General features: G+C 37.2%; 1 protein-coding gene across 1 annotated transcript in view; it reads left to right on the forward strand.

The window, feature by feature from the left end:
• The first annotated feature begins 7899 nt into the window (after nucleotides 1-7899).
• SLCO1A2 (solute carrier organic anion transporter family member 1A2) overlaps nucleotides 7900-21697 on the forward strand; it is a 35324-nt gene continuing 21526 nt past the window's right edge. Inside the window, exons 1-4 of the mRNA XM_007946787.2 lie at nucleotides 7900-7959; nucleotides 13836-13977; nucleotides 16449-16581; nucleotides 20711-20817. Of these exons, the coding sequence (XP_007944978.1) occupies nucleotides 7900-7959; nucleotides 13836-13977; nucleotides 16449-16581; nucleotides 20711-20817 (442 nt within the window). The remainder of the gene's footprint in view (nucleotides 7960-13835; nucleotides 13978-16448; nucleotides 16582-20710; nucleotides 20818-21697) is intronic.

The following is a 21697-nucleotide window of genomic DNA, read 5'->3' on the forward strand; positions in this document are numbered from 1 at the left end:
CACAGTGAGCCAGCCTGGGACCAGCAGAAGGTGGGTGTTTTCACCCCAGAGGTAGGCTGGGTAAGTGAGCAGGGTGGGAGTGACCAGGAAATGAGCAGAGCAGTTTGGAACAACTAAGGGAGACAAACTTGTTTGTTGGTTTGTCATAGTGTGGTGGCTTGAGTGTTGCTGTGAAGCTGGAGGCTATGCCACTGGTGTCTCAAATGCCAGCAGGGTTGCCCATAGTGGACAGGTTTCAATGGATCCAGACTGAGACAGACTTGGGAGAAGGAAGAGGCCATCCACTTCTCAAAGAATTGCCAGTGAAAACATGAATAGCAGTGAAAAACTATCTGATATATTACTGGAAAACTTTATGAATAGCGCTGAAACATTGTGCAATATAATGCTGGAAGATGAGCCCCTCAGGTTGGAAGGCACTCAAAATATGCCTGGAGAAGAGCTGCCCGCCTCTGCAGAGTAGAGCTGACCTTAATGATGTGGATGGAGTAAAGCTTTCAGTATCCCCATTTGCTGATGTGGCACATCTCAATATGAGAAGAAACAGCTGCAAACATCCATTAATAATTGGAACATGGAATGTATGCAGTATGAATGTAGGAAAATTGGAAGTTGTCAAAAATGAAATGGAACACATAAAGATAGATATCCTAGGCATTAGTGAGCTGAAATAGAGTTGGCATTTTGAATCAGACAATCATACAATTTACTATGCCGGGAATGACAAATTGAAGAAGAATGGTGTGGCATTCATCATCACAAAGAATGTATCAGGATCTCTTCTGAAGTGCAATGCTGTCAGTGATAGAATAATATCTATATACCTATGAGGAAGACCAGTTAATACTACTATTATTCAAATTTACACACCAACTACCAAAGCCAAAGACGAGGAAATTGAAGATGTTTACTAACTTCTGCAGTCTGAAATTGACTAAACACGCAATCAAGATGTGTCAATTATCACTGGTGATTGGAATGCAAAAGTTGGAAACAAAGAAGAATCTCTGGTAGTTGGAAAATATGGCCTTGGTGGTAGAAATGATGCTGGAGATCACATGATAGAATTTTGCAAGACCAATGACTCATTCATCGCAAATACCTTTTTTCAACAACACAGACAGTGGGTATATATGTGGACTTCACCAGATGGAGTACACAGGAATCAGATTGACTATGTCTGTGGCAAGAGGTGATGGAGAAGCTCAATATCTTCAGCTAAAACAAGGCCAGGAGCTGACTATGGAACAGACCGTCAATTGCTCATATGCAAGTTCAAATTGAGGGTGAAGACAACTGAAAGAAGTTCATGAGAGCCAAACTATGACCTTGATTATATCCCTCCTGAATTTAGAGACCATATAAAGAGTAGATTTGATGCATTGAACACTGATGACCGAACACCAGAGGACTTGTGAGATGACATCTAGAACAACATTCATGAAGAAAGCAAAAGGTCATTAAAAAGACAGGAAAGGAAGAAAAGACCAAAATGGATGTCAAAAGAGACTTTGAAACTTCCCCTTGAACAGAGATTAGCTAAAGCAAATGGTAGAATCAACAGGATAAAAGATCTGAACAGAAGATTTCGAAGAGCAGCCTGAGAAGACAAAATCAATTATAATAATGAAATGTGCAAAAACCTGGAGTTAGAAAACCAAAAGGGAAGAACACAGACAGCATTTTTGAAAGAACTAAGGAAAAAATTTAAGCCTTGAATTGCAATATTAAAGGTTCTATGGATAATTTGTTGGATGATTCAGAAAACATCAAAAGAAGATGGATGGAATACACGGAGTTATTATACCAAAAAGAATTGGTAGATGATCATCTATTTCAGGAGGTGGCATATGATCAAGAACCAATGCTATTGAAAGAAGAAGTTGAAGCTGCACTAAAGGAACTGGCAAAAAACAAGGCTCCAGGAATTGATGGAATACCCACTGAGATGTTTCAACAAACAGATGCACCACTGCAAGCACTCACTTGGTTATGCCAAGAGATTTGAAAGATAGCCACCTGGCCAACTGACTGGAAGAGATCCATATTTGTACACATTCCAAAGAAAGGTGATCCCACCGATTGTGGAAATTATTGAACAGTATCATTGATATCACATGCAAGTAAAATCTTACTGAAGATAATTAAAAAATGGTTACAGCAGTATATTGACAGAGAACTTCCAGAAATGCAAGCTGGATTCAGAAAGGGAAGTGGAGTGAGGTATATCATTGCTGATGTCAGATGGATCTTGGCCCAAAGCCAAGAATAACAGAAAGATGTTTTATTTACTATGCAAAAGCATTTGATTGTGTGGATCATAACAAATTATGGGTAACACTGAGAACAATGGCGATCTCAGAACACTTAATTTTAAGTACTCATGAGGAACCAGGAGGCTGTTGTTTGAACAGAACAAGGGGATACTGCATGGTTGTATCCTTTTACCATATTTATTCAATCTGTATGCTGAGAAAATAATCTGAGGAGCTGGACTATATGAAGAACATGGCATCAGGATTGGAGGAAAGCTCATTAACAACCTGAGATACACAGACACAACTTTACTTGCTGAAAGTGAGGATGAATTGAAGCACTTACGATGAAGATTTAAGACTACAGTCTGCAATATGGATTACACCTCAATATAGAGAAAACAAAAATCCTCACAACTGGACCAATAAGCAGCATCACGATAGATGGAGAAAAGACTGAAGTTGTCAAAGACTTCTTATTACTTGGTTGTACAATCAATGCCAATGGAAGCAGCAGTTACGACATCAAAAGACGTATTGCATTGGGCAAATCTGTTGCAAAAGACCTCTTTCAAGTGCTGAAAAGCAAACACATCTCCTTGAATACTAAGATGTGCTTAATTCAAGCCATGGTATTTTCAATTGCCTCATATGCATGTGAGAGCTGGACAATGAATAAGGAAGAGTGAAGAAGAGTTGATGCTTTTGAGTTGCGGTGTTGGTGAAGAATGCTGAAGTACTGTGGACTGCTAAAAGAACTAACAGATCTGTCTTAGAACAAGTGCAGCTGGAATGCTCCTTGGAAGCAAAAATGGCCAGACTTTGTCTCACCTGCTTTGGTCATGTTGTCAGAAGGGACTATTCTCTGGAGAAGGATGTCATGCTTGGTAAGGTGGAGGGTCAGTGAAAGAGGAGAAGGTCTTCAACAAGACGGATTGACAAGGTATCTGCAGTGATGGGGTTCAGGTATAGTAAGGATCATTGGGAAAGTCAACTGCGAAGGAACTGTTTCAAGTGCTGAGGAGCAAGGATATCTCCTTGAGGACTAAGGTGCGCCTTACACAAGCCATGATATTTCCAATCACCTTGTATGCATGTGAGAGCTGGACAATGAATAGGGAAGACCGAAGAAGAGTTGATGCTTTTGAGTTGTGGTGCTGGCGAAGAATGCTGAAAGTACCATGGACTGCTAAAAGAACTAACAGATCTGTCCTGGAGGAAGTGCAGCCAGAATGCTCCTTGGAAGCAAGAATGGCCAGACTTCGTCTCACCTATTTTGGTCATGTTGTAAGAAGGGACCATTCCCTGGAGAAGGATGTCATGCTTGGTAGGGTGGAGGGTCGACGAAAGAGGGGGAGGCCTTCAACGAGATGGATTGATACAGTGGCTGCGATGATGGGCTCGAGTATAGCAGGGATTGTGGGGCTGGTGCGGGATCGGGCAGTGTTTCGTTCTGCTGTGCATGGGGTCGCTATGAGTCGGAAACGACTCGACGGCACTTAACAACAACAACAACAAGGATCATGAGGGTGGCACAGGACAGGACAGTGCTTCGTTCTGGCATACATATGTTCACTATGAGTCGGAGCCAACTCGACAGCACATAACAATAAAACAACAATAATAAAATCTTATGTAAGTTTGCCATCACTTTGAGATGATTGCACCAACCCCTACTCAAAACAAATTCTTCATCACAATCATCTTCATTTGCTTCATGTACAGCTTTTAAATCATTGAAAAGGCTTTGAGCCTTTCTTGCACTAAAGGCTAAATAAGAACTCTAGGCACCCTATTCAGACTTATCTACAAATTCGACTTAAAGACATGCATAGGCACTGATCTTGTTCATAACCCGGGGACTGCCTGTAATTCATTTGGCATGTCCTTGCTTGGCTTGGTATTGGTCGAATTTATTTCAGCTGGATACCGCCCAAGAGGCTGCTCTTTTCTCGCAGAGCTGGGAGTCATTTGAAGACACTGGAAATAAATAATTCTTCTAAGATTTTTGCTGGTGTGACTCTTTTTTCCCCCAAGGAAAGGATATTCTCCTAAGTCTTCTCCATGTATGTATTAGCTTTTCTATGATAAAGTCTTTATTTCATTAATTCAATAATAGACACTAATGTAAAATTAAATGCATTTTTTTTTAGCAGATCTCTAATGATTACAGATTATGTCAGTACTTTTAATATTGGGGAAAGAGCATGAAAAGGACTGTTTGTTCATTTTGTAAATGTTTTTATTTTCCTGTGATTGAGACATGCCATTAAGGACTGGCAATTAAGGTACATCAAAAAGCACAGAGTGACCTGTGGGCATGCGAGAAACTAAACCACATTTGTATGAGAAAGCATACTAAGGCATTATTTGTTTCCATTTGAATGCTAAGAAGGGAGAGTTAGGAGAATCAAATGATTCTCCACTTAATGAAACTCCAGTAAGGGAAGTAGGTTTCATTAGTAGTGATGATTGATGGGGATTTATTGGTGACTCTGTGTAGTCCCAGGAGCAGAAGTCACCATGTAAACACCACTGTGCTAACAAAAGGGGATTGTTCACATGGCTGGCACTTGCAGGGCTGTGAGGATATGAAGCCACAAAGGGTAAATTCCCAATTTGGAGCCAAAGTGCTCAACAAAGGGGGTAACATTAACCATTGGATTAATGAATTCTGTTGAATAAACAATAGATTTTATTCTTCATTTCTTTTACTCCATGTTTTTAAAAAGGTATGGCTGCAAGAGAGAAAGTAATTTCATTGTTTAAGTTGGCAAATTAGGGAGAGTTTAGGGTTAATTTAGATCACATTTAATTCCTTTAAAGTGATTAATTTTGAACACTGCCTCTTACCCCAGTAGAGACGATGAATTGTCAAACTTTTCTCAAGACAGCAAAAATATTTTGAAATAAATATTGGAAGAAAGGTGACAAAACTGGTTATATAGGGTCACTATTTGTGGGAAGAACTGCAGAATTGTCCTGTGTGGGGATTTTCTGTGGCTCTAATTCCAGCGTCTATGTCTCCCACCTAAATATGGGAAATAGGCGTTTTGAATAGTCATGTTCTTTGGCCACTAAAAGGAAAGGAGACAACTTTGACATGAAAGAGGAATAAGTTCTCTCTGTTGTTTGATAGGGTGAGGATATTGGGCTCAGATATTGGCAAGGAAAAGTTGGAGAAAAGGTAGGGAAGAGAGATTGGGTTCTAAATTCATGGAAAGGAAGAAATGAGGGTCATTGAGAGGTTTTGATAAAAGCATATGTATTAGGAATTAGGGAGCTCTGGTAGCATAGTGGCTAAGGCACTTGACTGCTAACCAGAAGGCTGGCGGTTCAAACCCACCAGCCACTCCTCGGAAGGAAGGTTGGGTAATCCTACTATCCGTAGTGATACTGCCTCGGAAACCCAAGGAGGGGTCGCTATGAGTCAGGGCCGACTCGACGGCAATAACAACAACAACAACAACAATTAGGAATTAGGATAAAAACAGTACCAGTGTCCACTCTTTTGACATATTCCTAATGTTGTCAGTTTTCCAAGGAGTACTAGTGTCATAGTGGCTAAAGAATTAAGCTGCAATCAAAAGGCTGGTGGTTGGAATCCACTAGCTACTCCATGGGAGAAAGGTGAGGAAGTCTGCTTCCATAAAGATTTATAGCCTTGGAAGCCCTATGGGATAGTTCTACTCTGTCCTGTAGGGTTGCTTTGAGTCAAAATCAACTCAATGGCACTAGGTTTGGTTTTTGGGATCAGTTTTCTAAACAAGTGTCAGATATTTGCACTATAGTTAAGGTGATTTCAAGTCCCCAGTTGATGTAAATGGTTAACATGCTTACCTGCTAACCAAAAGGTTGAAAGTTTGAATCCATGCAGAGGTACCACACTAAAAAGGCCTGGTAAATACACTTCCAAAAAATTAACCATTAAAAACTACACAGAGTACATTTCTACTCTGACACTCAGGGTGTTACCATGAGTCAGAACCTACTTCATAACACCTTTTTTTTTTTTCAAAGTAATTTGGAATTTTATGAGGGGAGGTTTTAGTGCAGATTTATTTGTGTGGCCATTCAACATTGCCAAAAGTAGCTCTAATAACTTTCATCCATGACCTACGAATTATTCCACCAATTACATACCAAACAATTTGTGCTTGATCATACTCTGCATGGTTCAATTTCAATGTTTTGTTTAAAATTGTAATCGTTCACAATTAGAGTATAAGATCCTTGGGATCTTCGTTTAAGTATCTTCCACAAAACCTTTTTCTTCTCTAACTATATTATCCATGAGACAACTTTCTTGTCTTGTTCACTGCTGAATTTCGGAAGGTTGGGCAATCTACTTCCCTAGTGATAACCTCCTCGGAAACCCAAGGAGGAGGTAGCTGTGAGTCGGGTCTGACTCGATGGCACATAACAACAGCAACAACAACAAGCACAATGACTTACACACAGTATTCATAAAGAAAGTAGGCTTTTGAGAAATGTTTGTTATCTTGATAAGAAAATGAATAGGAGAACTAAGCTCATATATAATTGTTTATTAGCTATTGTCTTAATGTATAGGGGCATAGATTCACTAACTTTGTGGAAGTAAAGCAGTTAGGGTTTTGAAAACTAGTGCCATTCAGTATTACTTGTTGAATAGAAATTTTTCAAAAGATCTTAATAAGTTTATTGCTGAGGTACTGTTAAGACAGATTTCTGGCAACTTAGAATAGATCTACTAGAATAAATATTGTCAAAGTGAAAGACTGGTTTGGGTATAAAATTTTGTCCTAGTCTCAGGAAACAAAAACCAGAATCCTTGATAAGGGCTTAAAAGAATTTAATAGTGCTTAAGTCATCTTTTCGTTTTACATATAAAAATATATGTTATATATACATATAAATATGCAAACATCTAGAAACATATAATCTTATATATCTCCATTTTCATGGTTGGTCTTAACTTGCAACTCTAGGATTCTTTTCCAGGTGATAGAATTATTAGTTATTTTTACTTAGGCTATTTCCATGATTAAAATTCCACGTCTCCCCAGGTTTCTCTGAATCAGCAGTGCCCCAGAAGCATTTCCCTTCCTGAGACTCCAGGGAAGTCTTGGAACACAAAGAACTTGAAGAGGGAGCTGGGCCAAACAGATTTTTGAAACTTCATATGCTTGCTGAAGCAGATTGTCAGCACAAACAGAACTCAAAGTCTGTGTGTTATTTAAAGCAGCAATTTCATGTAAGTCCAAGGAGCTCACTTTGGTGCTATTTGTCTTGGCTAAAAAGATGAAAAGCTTTGTTTTACCCACGTGGCCATTATTTTGAAAAGAGACCATAACAAATTATTCTAAAACTTTAATCTCATTGAAGAATAGCTAAAGTTATTTGACATTAACTTTTCAATACAAAATTAACAACTAAATTTCCTCTAACACTGTTATTTTCTCAATCTGAAAAAAGCATCTCAAGTTCTTTTATAATACAATGAATAGACTTTGATTATTTTATTCAGATTCAGAACACTTTTCAAAAGAATGATGACGTGATTTTGTCAGTTATTTAATAAATTTTTATTTTTGTAAAAGGATTGAACTAAGAAATAACAAGATTTAACAGGTAAGTACCTTGGAACATTCAGAAGAGCACCATGGGAGAAACTGAGAAAAGAACTGAGACCCATAGAGTAAGATGTCTTTCCAAAATAAAGGTATGGCATTTTGTTTCTTGTACATGCTATATATGAATATATGTACATGTTCATATTTATTTTTAAAGTTAGAAGTCCTTGTAAAATTGCTCATATCTGTATGAAATTATGTAATATGAGTGTCATAATTTTTTTTTTCCTATGGAATGATGTAATATGAATGTCATATTACCTGATTTATTGGTAATTTCTTGTTTTAAAGAAGCTGATTTTGTAACTGAAGGTGTGTTGAAATAAGATTAATCAATTTAATCAGGCAATTTAATCAGGAATGGTTTTGAGGGACCTAAATGGAAGACAGGAACTTAAAAACTTCTAGGCATATAACATGTTGTGTCAGGATCTGTTTCTATGTATCAAAAGTCAATTCAGTTTTTACCCTTTTATGGCTTTGAGGCCAGAAGAGTATGGTGGACCCTCCTGGGAAATGGTTAAATGGACAAAAATGCTTTATTGATCTGTTTACAATGGTTACTTCACAATCACCCAGTAAAACTAATGTTTTCTTCAAGCTTTGGCAATATAACAATCATTCTCTATACAAAAAATTCTGTAATAAAATTTGTTTTATTAGCTGTTTCTATAGCTTTTGATTATTTCAGACAAAATTATTTTTCATAATTTCAAAGTCATTTTGTACTCAAACAATATTGAGTTTTCAACCAAAGGATCTGAATATTTATCTTAATTCCACAGCTAGTTCTTGCAAGTAGTTTTTAAACTATGACAGTGCCACCAATTTCTTCCCTATTAAAAGCTTGTTTTTCTTTTATATATGTATAGAAAAAGTCTATACATAAATACTGAAGGGGAATGTTATAGATATCATGATAATTGTGAAAAAAAAAAGATTTTCTTAAATTATTCCTCAATTTTTTTTTTTTTTTTTTCATATAATTGAATGACTAAAATTAAGGCTCTGGGTCCAGGCCTCCTGGTTTTTATCTGAGTCGAAAAAGTCTATACATAAATACTGAAGGGGAATGTTATAGATATCATGATAATTGTGAAAAAAAAAAGATTTTCTTAAATTATTCCTCAATTTTTATTTTTTTTTTCTCATATAATTGAATGACTAAAATTAAGGCTCTGGGTCCAGGCCTCCTGGTTTTTATCTGAGTCAGCTGCTTACTTGTTTTGTGATGTTGGGCAAATTGTTTAACCTCTTTGTGTCTCAATTTTCTCATCTGAAAAGGCCCATAATAAAAATAGTCATATCTCATAAGAATATTTTAATGTGCTTGAAATAATGATTGGACTATTGTAAATAATCAATAAATATTTGCTATTACTTTTAATAGCTTCTGTGGAGCAAAATCAAGTCAGGAGTTATTTATAAACAGTAGGCCTTAAATTTAATCTTTAAATTTACTTGGGAGTTTGGCAAGATGAGATATCAATGTGAAGGTTGTATCAAAATGTTGCAATCACAATGTTACGAGGAAAAAGTGAGAGTTGGGAAACTGCTTAATTATTAGCTATGTTTCTCAGCTTCACTGAAATTAGAAATATGCTCTTTAAGCAAAGTCCTTTAGGAAGCATCAAAAGACTATCCTTGAAAATGTTTCTTCAAACCCTAGGACATTATTGTTAAAAACTAGTAAGAAGAACTTTAAGAATATGCAGGTTATTTTGCACTAGACATGAGTCAGGATAGCCAGTGGTTACTTTCTAACCATTCAGGCAACCCATCTAGTTGTTTGAGGAAAAGAGCACTGGGGTCATAACCCATCTAGTTTACTTTCTTAAAATGTCAAATATAATAAATTATTTCCCCAAGTCTGATTTGTACTTGATTCTGTAGACCTTGCCTTTAAATAAAATACCCAAATTATAAAACCATGTAAAAATTGTTTACTGTCAATAACATGCCCTACAAAGATTCATAGTGTAAAGAGAGACAGAATTTCCACAAATGTTATTTAATATAAAAGGGTCCATACTGGAAGTATAGCTATGCTATCTTGGGAGACTCATAGTTTTGACTTATGTCAAGTCTGATGTAATTTAAACTCCCCATGTCTTTTCCATATACATTTATATTCATATTTCCCCAAGTAGATGGTAAAGATCCTATTGTGTTTCCTCTCACTTTTTTCTTTTTAATTGTGATTTGGGTTAAAGTTTATAGAGCAAATTCATTGTCCATACAGAACTTCATACACATTTTGTTTCATGACATTAATTGCAGTCCCCATAATGGAATAGCTCTCTCCCCACTTCCTACCTGTGATTACCTTTTCCTATGTCCTACTTTCCTATGCATTCCTGCCCTCTGAGCTATCTCCCTATGCAAATACTGCCCTTCTGATCTCTCATGATTGATTGTTCTAAGAAGTGTACCTACCAGGTATAACCGTTCACCTTATATACCTGTCTATTGTTTGGCTGGAAGCCATGAGAGTGAGTTCAACTCCAGACCTGAAGGGTGACTAGGGGTCATAGTCTCAGGGGTATAACCAACCTCTTTCAGACCAGTAAACCTGTTTTTTTTCATGATTTGGGGTTTTTTTTTTCCTATGTTTTCTCCTACTCTATCCAGGATCTCCTATTTTGATTCCTTTGTGAGTAGTTCACAGTGGTAGCCAGGCATCATCTAGTTCTTCTGGTCTCAGGGTCATGTAGGCTGAGGTTCTCATGGTCCACTAGTCCATTGGACTGTTTCCATGTGTGTTTGATTTTCTTCATTCCCCTTTGCTCTAGACAGAGAAAGATCAATCATTGTATCTTAGGTGGCCACTTTCATCTGACCACTTCTTCAAGATGTTTTTGAATACTTATCTGTCATTTATTTAGTTAACTTGTATTGAATGCCTACCTCAGGCATGGTGCTAGACACCAAAAATACAAAAGTAGATGTATATGGTTCTTATCTCTCAATTGTAGTGTAGTTAGAAAGAAAGTTATAAACATACAAACACATAGTTAAATTACAATGTGATAAGAGTGATAATAGAAGTAGAAAAAGAGTGCAGTGAGAAGACAAGGCTATCTGGAGACCAGAGAGTCAAGGAAGTTTTCCTAGAAGAAGTAATGACTGAGCTAAGTCTTGAGAATTGAGTATATATTTACAAGATACAGAATAGGAAAAAAGTATTACAAGTAGAGAAATATCATGTAAAAGACACTGAAACATTAAACTGCATTATTAAAGGAAATGTAAGCAGAACATTGTGTCTAGGGACATACAGTAGAAGATAATACTGAGATATAAACAAGACTAGATAAAAAAAAATTGGGAGTGGGGTGATGGGAAGTCATTGGAAGGCCTTAAGAAGTGGAATAATACACTAAATATTCATTTTAAAAATTCATTTGACATTCACTAAGCCCCAAACAAGTGGTAGTGGCAGGTGGAAGAGTTTAGAGGTTAGCAAGTCTAGATGAGATAAGAAATTATTGCAGTTGTTTAAACCAGACTGTATCTGAATCTGAGAAATTTCAGCATGAGTGGTCATTAAAAGTCATGAGAGTCAGTGAAATTTTCTAGGGATGGTAGACAAACCCTTGAAGGAGTTGACCAAAGAAAAGAAGACTAAATAGAAAGAGCCTAACAGGTAGGCAGAGATATAGGTATACAAGGGGGTAAGAAGGATTTCAGAAAGAAGAGATTAATCTGTTAAATGACTCAGAGAGATTGAAGAAACCAACAACTGAAAAGTGTCTTTAGGATTTGGAAATCAGGAGGCTGTTTATGATTTTCATGGAGTAGTTTCAGACCAGACTATAGTAGACTGAAAGGTAAACTGTAGGTGAAATACTGTAGACAGCGAGTCTAGAGTATTCTTTGAAACTTCTTGATAATTACAGTAGGATGCATGATGAGGGAAGGTATTTTTTTCAAAAGATGAAAGTACCTTGAATATATATTTATAAATTGATGAAGAGAGATCAGGTACAGAGTATGAAGTTTAAAATAGAGGAAAAAAAACGCTCACTGCTGTCAAGTCTAATCAACTCATAGTGACCCTTCCTTGGGTTTCCAAAGGGGTATCTGTATGGAAGTAGATTGCCCAATCTTCCTTTGGAGGAGTGGCTGGTAGATTTGACCCTCCAGCCTTTTGGTTAGCAGTCAAATGCCTTAGGCTCTATGCCAGCAGAGCTCAAAGGGGGCAATAATTGATGGATCACGATCTTATAAATGGGAAGAACTGATTCCAGAGCAAAGATGGAGGGATTTTCTTGTATAAGAAAAGGGACACCTAGCCTTTTAAGATTGGAGTGAAATTATAGGGACAGATATAGAGGTAAGTTTGAAAGTGGAGTTGCTGAGATCATTTGCTGATAATGAGAATCAAGGGCCTGGGTCAGAGACAGAAACATAGAGGAAGTTGTGAATAATCCTGAATAGTATATGCAAGATAGAAGAAAAAGTATGGGATTGTTTCAAGACTGAGAGTGTGGAAGGTGGAGGGATAAGAATTTTAGAATTGAGTATGTTGAATAGAGAATAGGTCAAACGGTCTTCCAGGATGGAAGTGGCATCATATAATATCATTAGGTAAATCTGGAAGGAAAAAAAAAAAGGTACATCATTGGAGATCCCCATTCAAATTACCAATTTTTTTTTCCTGTAATTTTATTGATTTTGAGGCAGTAGTAAATTTACATAACTATTGGGAGCTCTGGTGGCATAGTGCTTAAGGCATTTGACTGCTAACCAGAAGGCTGGCGGCTCAAACCCACCAGCCACTCTTCGGAAGGAAGGTTGGGCAATCTACTTCCGTAGTGATACCACCTTGGAAACCCAAGGAGGGGTTGCTATGAGTCGGATCCGACTCCCCGGCAACCAAAACCAAACTCACTGCCATCAAGTTGATTCCAACTCATAGCGACTCCCATTGAGTTTTCCAGGTGGTAAATCTTTACAATTGTCCCATCTTCCTTCTGTAGGAGGCTGGTGGGTATGAATCCGTAATTTTCAGGTTTGCAGGCAAATGCCTTAGGCACTAAACCACTAGAGCTCATTAACTATATTATTAACCAGTATATATTGCTTCTCTTTACCCTTTTCAAATCATTTAGTAAAAGCTAGATCTTTTTCTTTCTGATTTAATAAAACCATCACAATTTTGGCTTTTTATATTTTTAGTAAAATCATTACAGTTCCTGATGATTTCAATGGCTCTATTTGTTAAGTTGTCCTTGACTTAACTTCATTCATCTCTGGAATTACATCAATACATAAAACTAAAAACCAAACTCACTGCCATGGAGTTGGATGTGACTTATGACCACCCCTCCTTGGGTTTCCGAGGTGGTATCACTACAGAAGTAGATACTGGGAGGTGTAATTAAATAAATGAAAATTTGTTGTATGCATATTTATAGTTGCAGTCATCTGTTCAGTTTAGAAACATTTTTTCAATGATTTGTAGTAAGTTTTACTTTGTAAATAAATTTATTGGCAGCAAGACACAATCTAGTATAAATGTAATTTATATATTACTTTGGATGCAAGAGAACAGAAGCAATGTCATTGCATAATGCCCCATTGCTACTTTTAATTAATGTGTATGTATTATTTTGTACTAGAGATATTTTTTAGTGCTGAAGATACATGTGCTATTAGCTAGTGTTATTATGATCATTATTTGTTTCTATGTATGTATACATTCAAGATGTGACTGTAAGTTATCTATAGCTATCTACAGAATTCAATATTGCTAATTGATTAGTTCCATTTTCGGTTTCAAAGAGATATCAGGGTATGAAAGAAAAAAACAGACCACATTCAAAATTCCTTGCAAAATTCAAATGTTACTTAAGTTGGAAACAATCAATCTTGTGGTGGAATATGTTTAGTCATTGGGTAGCAGACAACAAACAATTTAGATAAATTTTTCATATGTTTTCTTATATTCCTTCCTTCCTAGATGTTTTTGTTGGCATTAACATGTGCATATGTGTCCAAAACACTGTCTGGATCTTATATGAATTCCATGCTTACACAAATAGAGAGACAATTCAACATTCCAACATCTCTAGTTGGATTTATTAATGGGAGCTTTGAGATTGGTAATGATTTATTTTTGCATTACTTGTAATATATTTTGTGTTATCTATGGAGCTGGTATGAATTTCTCTCCTCATTGCCTCTTTAGCCTATTGAACCTGGCTATGTTATATTTTCTCTAAGAAGGACTGGATATCCTGGCATGCTGGTGTATGCTTAGAAGCAAGGCATTTAAATATTACCTTTGAATGAAACCCAAATATTGTCACATATTCCACCACTGCCTTTTTCATTCTAGTGGTTTGTCAGTTATCTAGCATGAGTGTTTATATTTAAATCAGTCATTTGATAACCCTAAGGGAAGCTAAAGTCTCTCTTAGTATTTAGAAGATTATCATGGGAGACCTAATGAATCTGTTTCCCAAAAGAAAATGTAAATATTTTCCTTCTCCTGTTGTATCTAGAAGATTGATAATTCTCTTTTCCAAGTGCAGAGGGAAGAAAAACCTACTTTTGTATCCACTTGAATTTATTTCAGAAATAGGTGTAAGTGTGGCTCTGCCAAAACTAAATTCACTGCCGTTAAGTTTATAGCGACCCCTCCTGGGATTTCCAAGGCAGTATCACTACAGAAGTAGATTGCCCAATCTTCCTTCCAAGGCGTGGCTGCTGGGTTTGAATTTCCAGGCTCTGGTTAGCAGTCAGATAGATGCCTTAGGTACTTGCTCTAGGGAAGTCCACTCTTAAATTCTGCTTTTTGCAGAAGATTAGGAAGATGAGAGAGAGAGAATGAGGGAAAGATACCTTCTACAAACAAAGGTGCAGAGAAATATGATTGCATTCCTTTCTGATTTTATAATGGCTATTCTTTCTTTCAAAGTGACCAAAAACTCACTGCCATCAAGTTGATTCTGACTCACAGCAACCCTCATTGGGTTTCCGAGGCTGCAAATCTTTATGGAAGCAGGCTGCCTTGTCTTTTTTCCATGGAGTGGCTAGTGGGTTCAAACCACTAACCTTTCGTTTAGCAGCCAAATACCTTAACCACTATACCACCAGAGCTTTTTTTTTCAAAGTGACTGTTACTTTTAATATATTTAATCAAGGTTGAGGGGAGGTAACACTGTGAAACAGATGAGACTTGATCACATCTCTTAGTGTTCAACTCTCTCAGAGCTTACTTACTTTGTACCACCTTTGTGCTAGACCCTGGTGATGGAATTACAAATGATGCTTTGTTCCTGTCCTTATATAGGCTCAGTCACAGTCAAAAAACAAACACCCCCAAAAGCAATCCAGTTGCTGTCAAGTTGAATCCAACTCATGGCAACCTCGTGTGTACATGTGTGTCAGAGTAGAACTGTGGTCTGTAAATTATTGATTTTTCAGGTGTAGATTTCTGCAGAAGCACCTCTGAATGGGTGTAAATCCCTAACCCTTTAATTAGTAGCCATGTTTATTAACTGTTTATTACACCCAGGTACTTCCTACAGTCTTACAGTCTTAAGGAGGGCATAAATACAAAATAATTTTAATGTAATGGAGTAAGTGTTGTCACATAGGTATATACAAGGCCCTATAGGAACACTGAGGACAGGTCACAACCTCACTTAGGGAAGACTGAGTCTTGAAGATGAGTAAAAATTTTCTAAGTAGATAAAGAGGTTAAAGAAGTATAAAGACGTAGGCATAAGGGTACAGTAGTGTAGCATGTATGGGGGGCAACATTCAACCCAATATTATTGACTAGCAAAGTCTATGGTAGAAATTATTAGGGTATAATTCTTGCCCTGGAGAAATGGGCAGGGATGAGAAATGAATCATGGAGAGCCTTATATATTCACTGAGGAGCTGTTTATCATCTAGGTGAAGGAGAATCACTAAGGGTTTCGTAGAGGTTATTAATCTTTTTGTGCCAAGGAGTCCTTTGGCAATATGGTGCCGTATGATCTCAAATTAATATTTCAAATTTCTTATTGTTGGATAGGAAGGCAATCATATAGAAATGAAACCATTGCGGTTGAGTCGACTTCAACATAGGGGACACCGTGTGTTGCAGAGTAGAACTGTTCCATAGTTTTCTTGGCTGCAGTCTTTATGGAAGCAGATCACCAGGCTTTTTCTTCCACAGCGCTGCTGGGTGGGTTTGAACTCCCAAGTTTTTGTTAGCCTCCAACCACAAACTGTTTGCACCATCTAGGAACATTTCCCAAGGCTGGATAATTACAAACAGAACCTTTAAAATTTCCTAAACACCATTCTTCAGTCCCTTTCACTGGCTTTTCTTCCTCTGTGCTGTTTAATTGTTGGTGTGCCACAGAGATCTGTTCATGTATCTGTCTGCACTGCAAAACAGAACTCTACTTCAGGTCAGGGGTCTTACTTATTTTCTTGTTCATTCTTAGCACAGTTCCTAGTATTTGAGATAGTTGTCATATAACAAATGGTAGGTAGTAAATGATGTGTGGGGGTGTTAATTAAGACTGTTCATAATGATTGAAATGAACACTCTCATTATTATTATTTTTTCTAGGAAATCTTTTACTGATTGTATTTGTGAGTTACTTCGGAACCAAACTGCATAGACCTATAATGATTGGTGTTGGATGTGTGATAATGGGCTTAGGGTGCTTCTTACAGTCACTACCTCATTTCCTAATGGATCGGTAAGTTTGCCAGTCCCTGATGACTTTTTAGGTTCAACTTTCAACTGACACAAATGAAGCTTGGATTTTTTTTTTTTTTTATCTAGGAGCTGTGTTTTCTGAAAGTACAGAGCAGTGTGATGGGAAGCAGATGACATGGATTCTGCTCCACCACTCTGTTTTGTGTTCTTGGATGCCTCGCTTCCACTTACATGGTCATATTCTGCCAACTTATGAAATGGAGATTTGGCTACCTCTTTTATGAGATTAAGTCTGATGAAAAGATTTTAAGAACCTGCCCAAATTTGGAATTATTCCCTTTTGGGGACCATTTAGACACTTATAATGATAGGGGTGCCTGGGTGACATAAATGGTTTAGCATTCAGCTGCTAACCAAAATGTTGGAGTTTTGAATCCACCTGGAGGCACCTCAGTAGTAAAGTCTGGCAATCTACTTCCAAAAACTCAGCCATTGAAAACCCTATGGAGCACAGTTCTATTTTGATACACCAGGACTCATCATGAGTCAGAATTGACTCAACAGCAATTGTTTTTGTTTGTTTGTATATTTTGTTTTTAATTACAGTGAGGTTGTGTTTAATTGTAGGACACCAAGAGGCAGAGGCCAGTTTGAATGTTACTATTTATTTTCATTTTTATCAAAACAGTATCTGTGCTAGGTGCTTTCAAATTGCACATTTGGAAAAATAACTTGTATTATTTCTCTGCTAATATTTTCACCTCCTTTCACTCCCTCCATTCTCTGTGTTTTCTCTTTCTAGAATATATGTATATTTAATACTTAAATATTAGACATCCTGGATTAAGTTTATGTTTTTCTCATTTTTGTTCTTCAATTTTGTGTTTCTTTGTATTCTTGTTAATCTCACAGGGCTTTCTCCAGCTTTTTCTTCCAAATCTTCTAATAATTTTTTACTTTTGCTATGATGTTTTTAAATTTTCAAGGATTCATTTGTTCTTTGAATGTATCTTTTTAAGAAACATATTATTCCTCCTTCAAGAATGCAATGTCTTCTCTCATCTAAATTTTCTTCAGCTTGCTTCATTCTCTCTCTCTCTCTCTGTCTTCTAAGTGTACAGTTTCTTTGTCTCTGTCTTCTTGTAACAGGCTTCCCTCAAATATCTGGTGATTCTTGATTGTGTTCATATTTAAAAGATAGGAATAGCAACAATAACAACATAAAGGGGATTGGAAATTCTGCATATATGTGTAGGATGACTGCTTAGATACTGGCTGTTATTTAGACCATTACAACTGCCCTTTAACTGTCAGTTTTCCCAGTAAGGGGTTCTCCAATCTGTTGCCTGGGTGGCAAAAGCTTGGCTAGTTGCTAGATTATTGTTAGTTGATGTGGAATTGGCTCTGACTCATGTGAACCTTATATATAACAGGTGGGAACATTGCCCAGTCCTGCACAATCTTAATCCTAGGAAACTCATCTTGCAAGACTATATCAGGTGACACTCAATAGTTCTGATCCATAGGGTTTTGATTGTCTAATTTTTGGAATTAGAGCTCCCAGCCTTTCTTCCTAGTCTGTGTTAGTTTGGAAGCTCCACTGAAACCTGTCTGTCACTGATAAACTCTGATGGTATTTGAAGTACCAGTGGCATAGCTTCCAGCATCAGAGTAGCATGCATGCAAGCCCCATGAGTATGACGAAATGACAGACTATCCAGATACAAGTACAGATTTTCCTTTTCAGTATGTAGTTTTGTTTTGTTTTAGTTAATCCCTCCAATTTTTGTTATGGCCTCTCTATACTCAGATGTGCCTGTTCAAATTCTCTAGATTCATTGGACATTTTCAGTTGGAATGGGGGATAGTATCCCTGGGTATCTAACTTTCCTTTATACACACTTTAAACCAAGCGTCCTGTTTTTGGACAGTTCCCTGTCTCATTCTCAGAAGTACATTGTGCCTCCAATTCCTGAAATTTTCTAGGAACGTTTGTCATAATTTTGGTTGCTGCCCTGTAGGTACTTATTTGTCGTTGTTGTTATGTGCTGCGGAGTCAGACCCGACTCATAGCGACCCCTCCTTGGGTTTCCGAGGTGGTATCACTATGGAAGTAGATTGCCCAACCTTCTTCTGAGGAATGGCTGGTGGGTTTGAACTGCCAGCCTTCTGGTTAGCAGTTGAGTGCCTTAGTCACTATGCTACCAGAGCTCGTAGGGTTGTATTTTCTCATCTCTGCTAATTCGGTGATCTTTCACTAATCTGTTTTCCAGTCTTCAAAATGTTATTAAACTCTTATTTTCAAATCTCCTCTTTTCCTTACTTGTGGAATTATGACTTTTCCATTTATTGTTATTTTACTGGTGTTTTGGAAATGAATGGACTTTGAATGAGTTATTTGATTTTGTTAACTGAATAAGTTAAATGAAAAAAGAAAATTCAGGAATTCCTGAAGGGATCAGAAGTTTCCGGGAAAAGAATTTTGTTGTTGTTGTTTGTTGCGGTCAGATGACCTTATGTATAACAGAATGAATATGTATAACAGTCTGGTCCTATGCCATCTCCACCTTTGATATGTTTGAGCTCATTGTTGAGGCTGTTATGTTACTTCATCTCATTGATAGTGTCCCTTTTTTCTCTAGTCTTCTAACAAATGTGATACTCTTTTTGAGTGACTAGTCCTTCCTGATTATGTGTCCAAAGTAAGCAAGATAAGGTCTTGCAAATTTGCTTCTGAGGAACATTCTAACTGTAGTTCTTTCCTATGCTTTCCAAGGCCATGTCAAGCAACATTCAGTAATTATTTACATTTCTTCCTTCCCTTTGTCAAAAGCATATTTTGTTTTAGTTTGAAGCTGACAAGCTCACAGATGTGGAGATAGAAACCTTTCTCCTCAGTTCACAATCACACTTTGGGCATGATGGGCAATTGTAAAGGAAAGGTAGTTTGGTCATTTTTACTTATAGCACAGGAAAAGAAGTTCTGGTAGTGTAGCTGGTAAGACATTTGGCTGTTAATCAGAAGGTCAGTGGTTCAAACCCACCAGCTGCTCCATGGGAGGAAGATGAGGCAATCTACTTCTGTAAAGATTTATAGCCTTGGAAATCCAAAGGGGTCATGATGAGTCAGAATCAACTCAATGACAGTGGGTATAGCACAGAAATTAGGACTATCAGTGGTAGCTAAGCATAATAGTCTTCAACTCCTTTGAAACTCAAAGAACACATTTCCTTTTGTTTTTCTCTTATCTAATAGAAACATAGAAATCAATATAGCATAATTTCTAAAAAAGAAATTTAGTTGGACATGTTTGCTTCCCTTATTTAGCATATAACTTACCTTCCTAAAAGGGACATGTAACTCTGTGGTAATTTGCCTAAGTAAAAACTTGACTGCTAACCAGAAGGCTGGTGGTTCAAACCCACCAGCCACTCCTCGGAAGGAAGGTTGGGCAATCCTACTTCCGTAGTGATACTGCCTCGGAAACCCAAGGAGGGGTTGCTATGAGTTGGGGCCAACTCGACGGCACATAACAACAACAACAACAACAAAATGGTCAGTCTCTTAACTCTTTTGTTCTTACAAGAAAATAAAAAGTCATTACATTGTGCTGTCAGGATATTTGAGATATTCCTGAGGCTCTCATAACAATGAGAAAATATTTTGTTTTCTTTACTTGTCAGGGAACACATGAAGGAATTATTGTTTGGATTCTCAGAAAGTGGTGATATATTTCTTACAAGCAAATCTCAGAGAGTCCAAAGTTGGAGGCTTGTTTTTTATTTTTCTTATCCTCCCAAAGCCTTTATCTTTTTAATTATACTTTATTGAGTGTATTATTTTTCTGTTTGTTCTTTATACCACACAAATTATTTCCAGGAAATGATCACCTAACAATCACAGAAGGAAGATGTTAGGTAACCTAAGAGGTTACCACATGCAGATAAATAAAAGCTAACTGTGAAGGTACTGTAATTTTACTGTGAGTGACAAGTTACTTTTGAGGATAATAATTTGTGATGATTAGGATATTAAAGATGAGAAAGCATCTTCTTTGTTGGATTTGGACATTGTGTCTTAAATAAAGCAGGAGTTAATAATCTGGACTATGCCCACATTGTCCCCATTAGCTCTTTAACATAAACATGTTTTCCCTGTGTTCATACAGATATGAATATGAATCTACAGTTTCAGTTTCAAGCAACTTGTCCTCAAATAGTTTCTTGTGTGTGGAAAATGGAACCCACATTTTCAGACCAACAGAAGATCCATCAGGTTGTCTACTTCATTTTTTTTTTTGTTTGCTGTTGTTGTTCAGTAAGTTTGTAACTGAATATTTTCTGCTGAGGGGTTTTGAATGAATTCTTGAGTTTTGTTAAGTGGGTAAGATAAATGAATGAAACATACTTTCTCTTTCCAGGAATTTTGGAGGGGTAGAGAGGGTGAATAAGAATGGCTAATAATACAGAACATTATTTTTCTTATCTTTGAATGTACTTATTAAGAATGTCTTATATTTTCTATAAAATGATAAGGAAAAAATGAGCCAAAGACATCCATTCAAGGGTCACTGCAGAGTTGATTCCACAGGGAGAAAGCAAATGGCTTAGAAGGATGGATTTGTGCTCATGATGTGGTCGTATTTGTATGTCAATAGGAAATAAAGATAGAAATTGAGTTCAAAAAATTTTATCACTCATCTTGCAGAGGAAGGAAAGTAGGCAAGAATGCTATGTTGTTGTTATGTGCTGTCGAGTTGGACCTGACTCATAGCGACCCCTCCTTGGGTTGCTGAGGCAGTATCACTATGGAAATAGATTGCCCAACCTTCCTTCCAAGGAGTGGCTGGTGGGTTTGAACTGCCAGCGTTCTGGGCAGCAGTCAAGTGCCTTAGGCACTATGCTACCAGAGCTCCTAAGTATGCTATAGTCCTGGTTTATTCTGTTTTCTTTCTACTCACCTAGGACTTGTTCTAGATTATTTCTGCCCCTTTTTACCAGAGACACAATAATGGTACTTCCTCTAGTTTCCTGTAGGCCTAGTCATCACCATACTGAGCTCTGTCCCCTTCATGTGCTAAGAGACTTACATAATCTTCTAGTGGAGATGACCCTACTAACTAACTCAGACTTATTTCTCTTCTGATGGGGTCAAG

This window comes from Orycteropus afer, unplaced genomic scaffold, assembly GCF_000298275.1.
Source record: "Orycteropus afer afer isolate SDZICR_OR568_19922 unplaced genomic scaffold, OryAfe1.0 scaffold00171, whole genome shotgun sequence".
NCBI lineage: Eukaryota > Metazoa > Chordata > Mammalia > Tubulidentata > Orycteropodidae > Orycteropus > Orycteropus afer.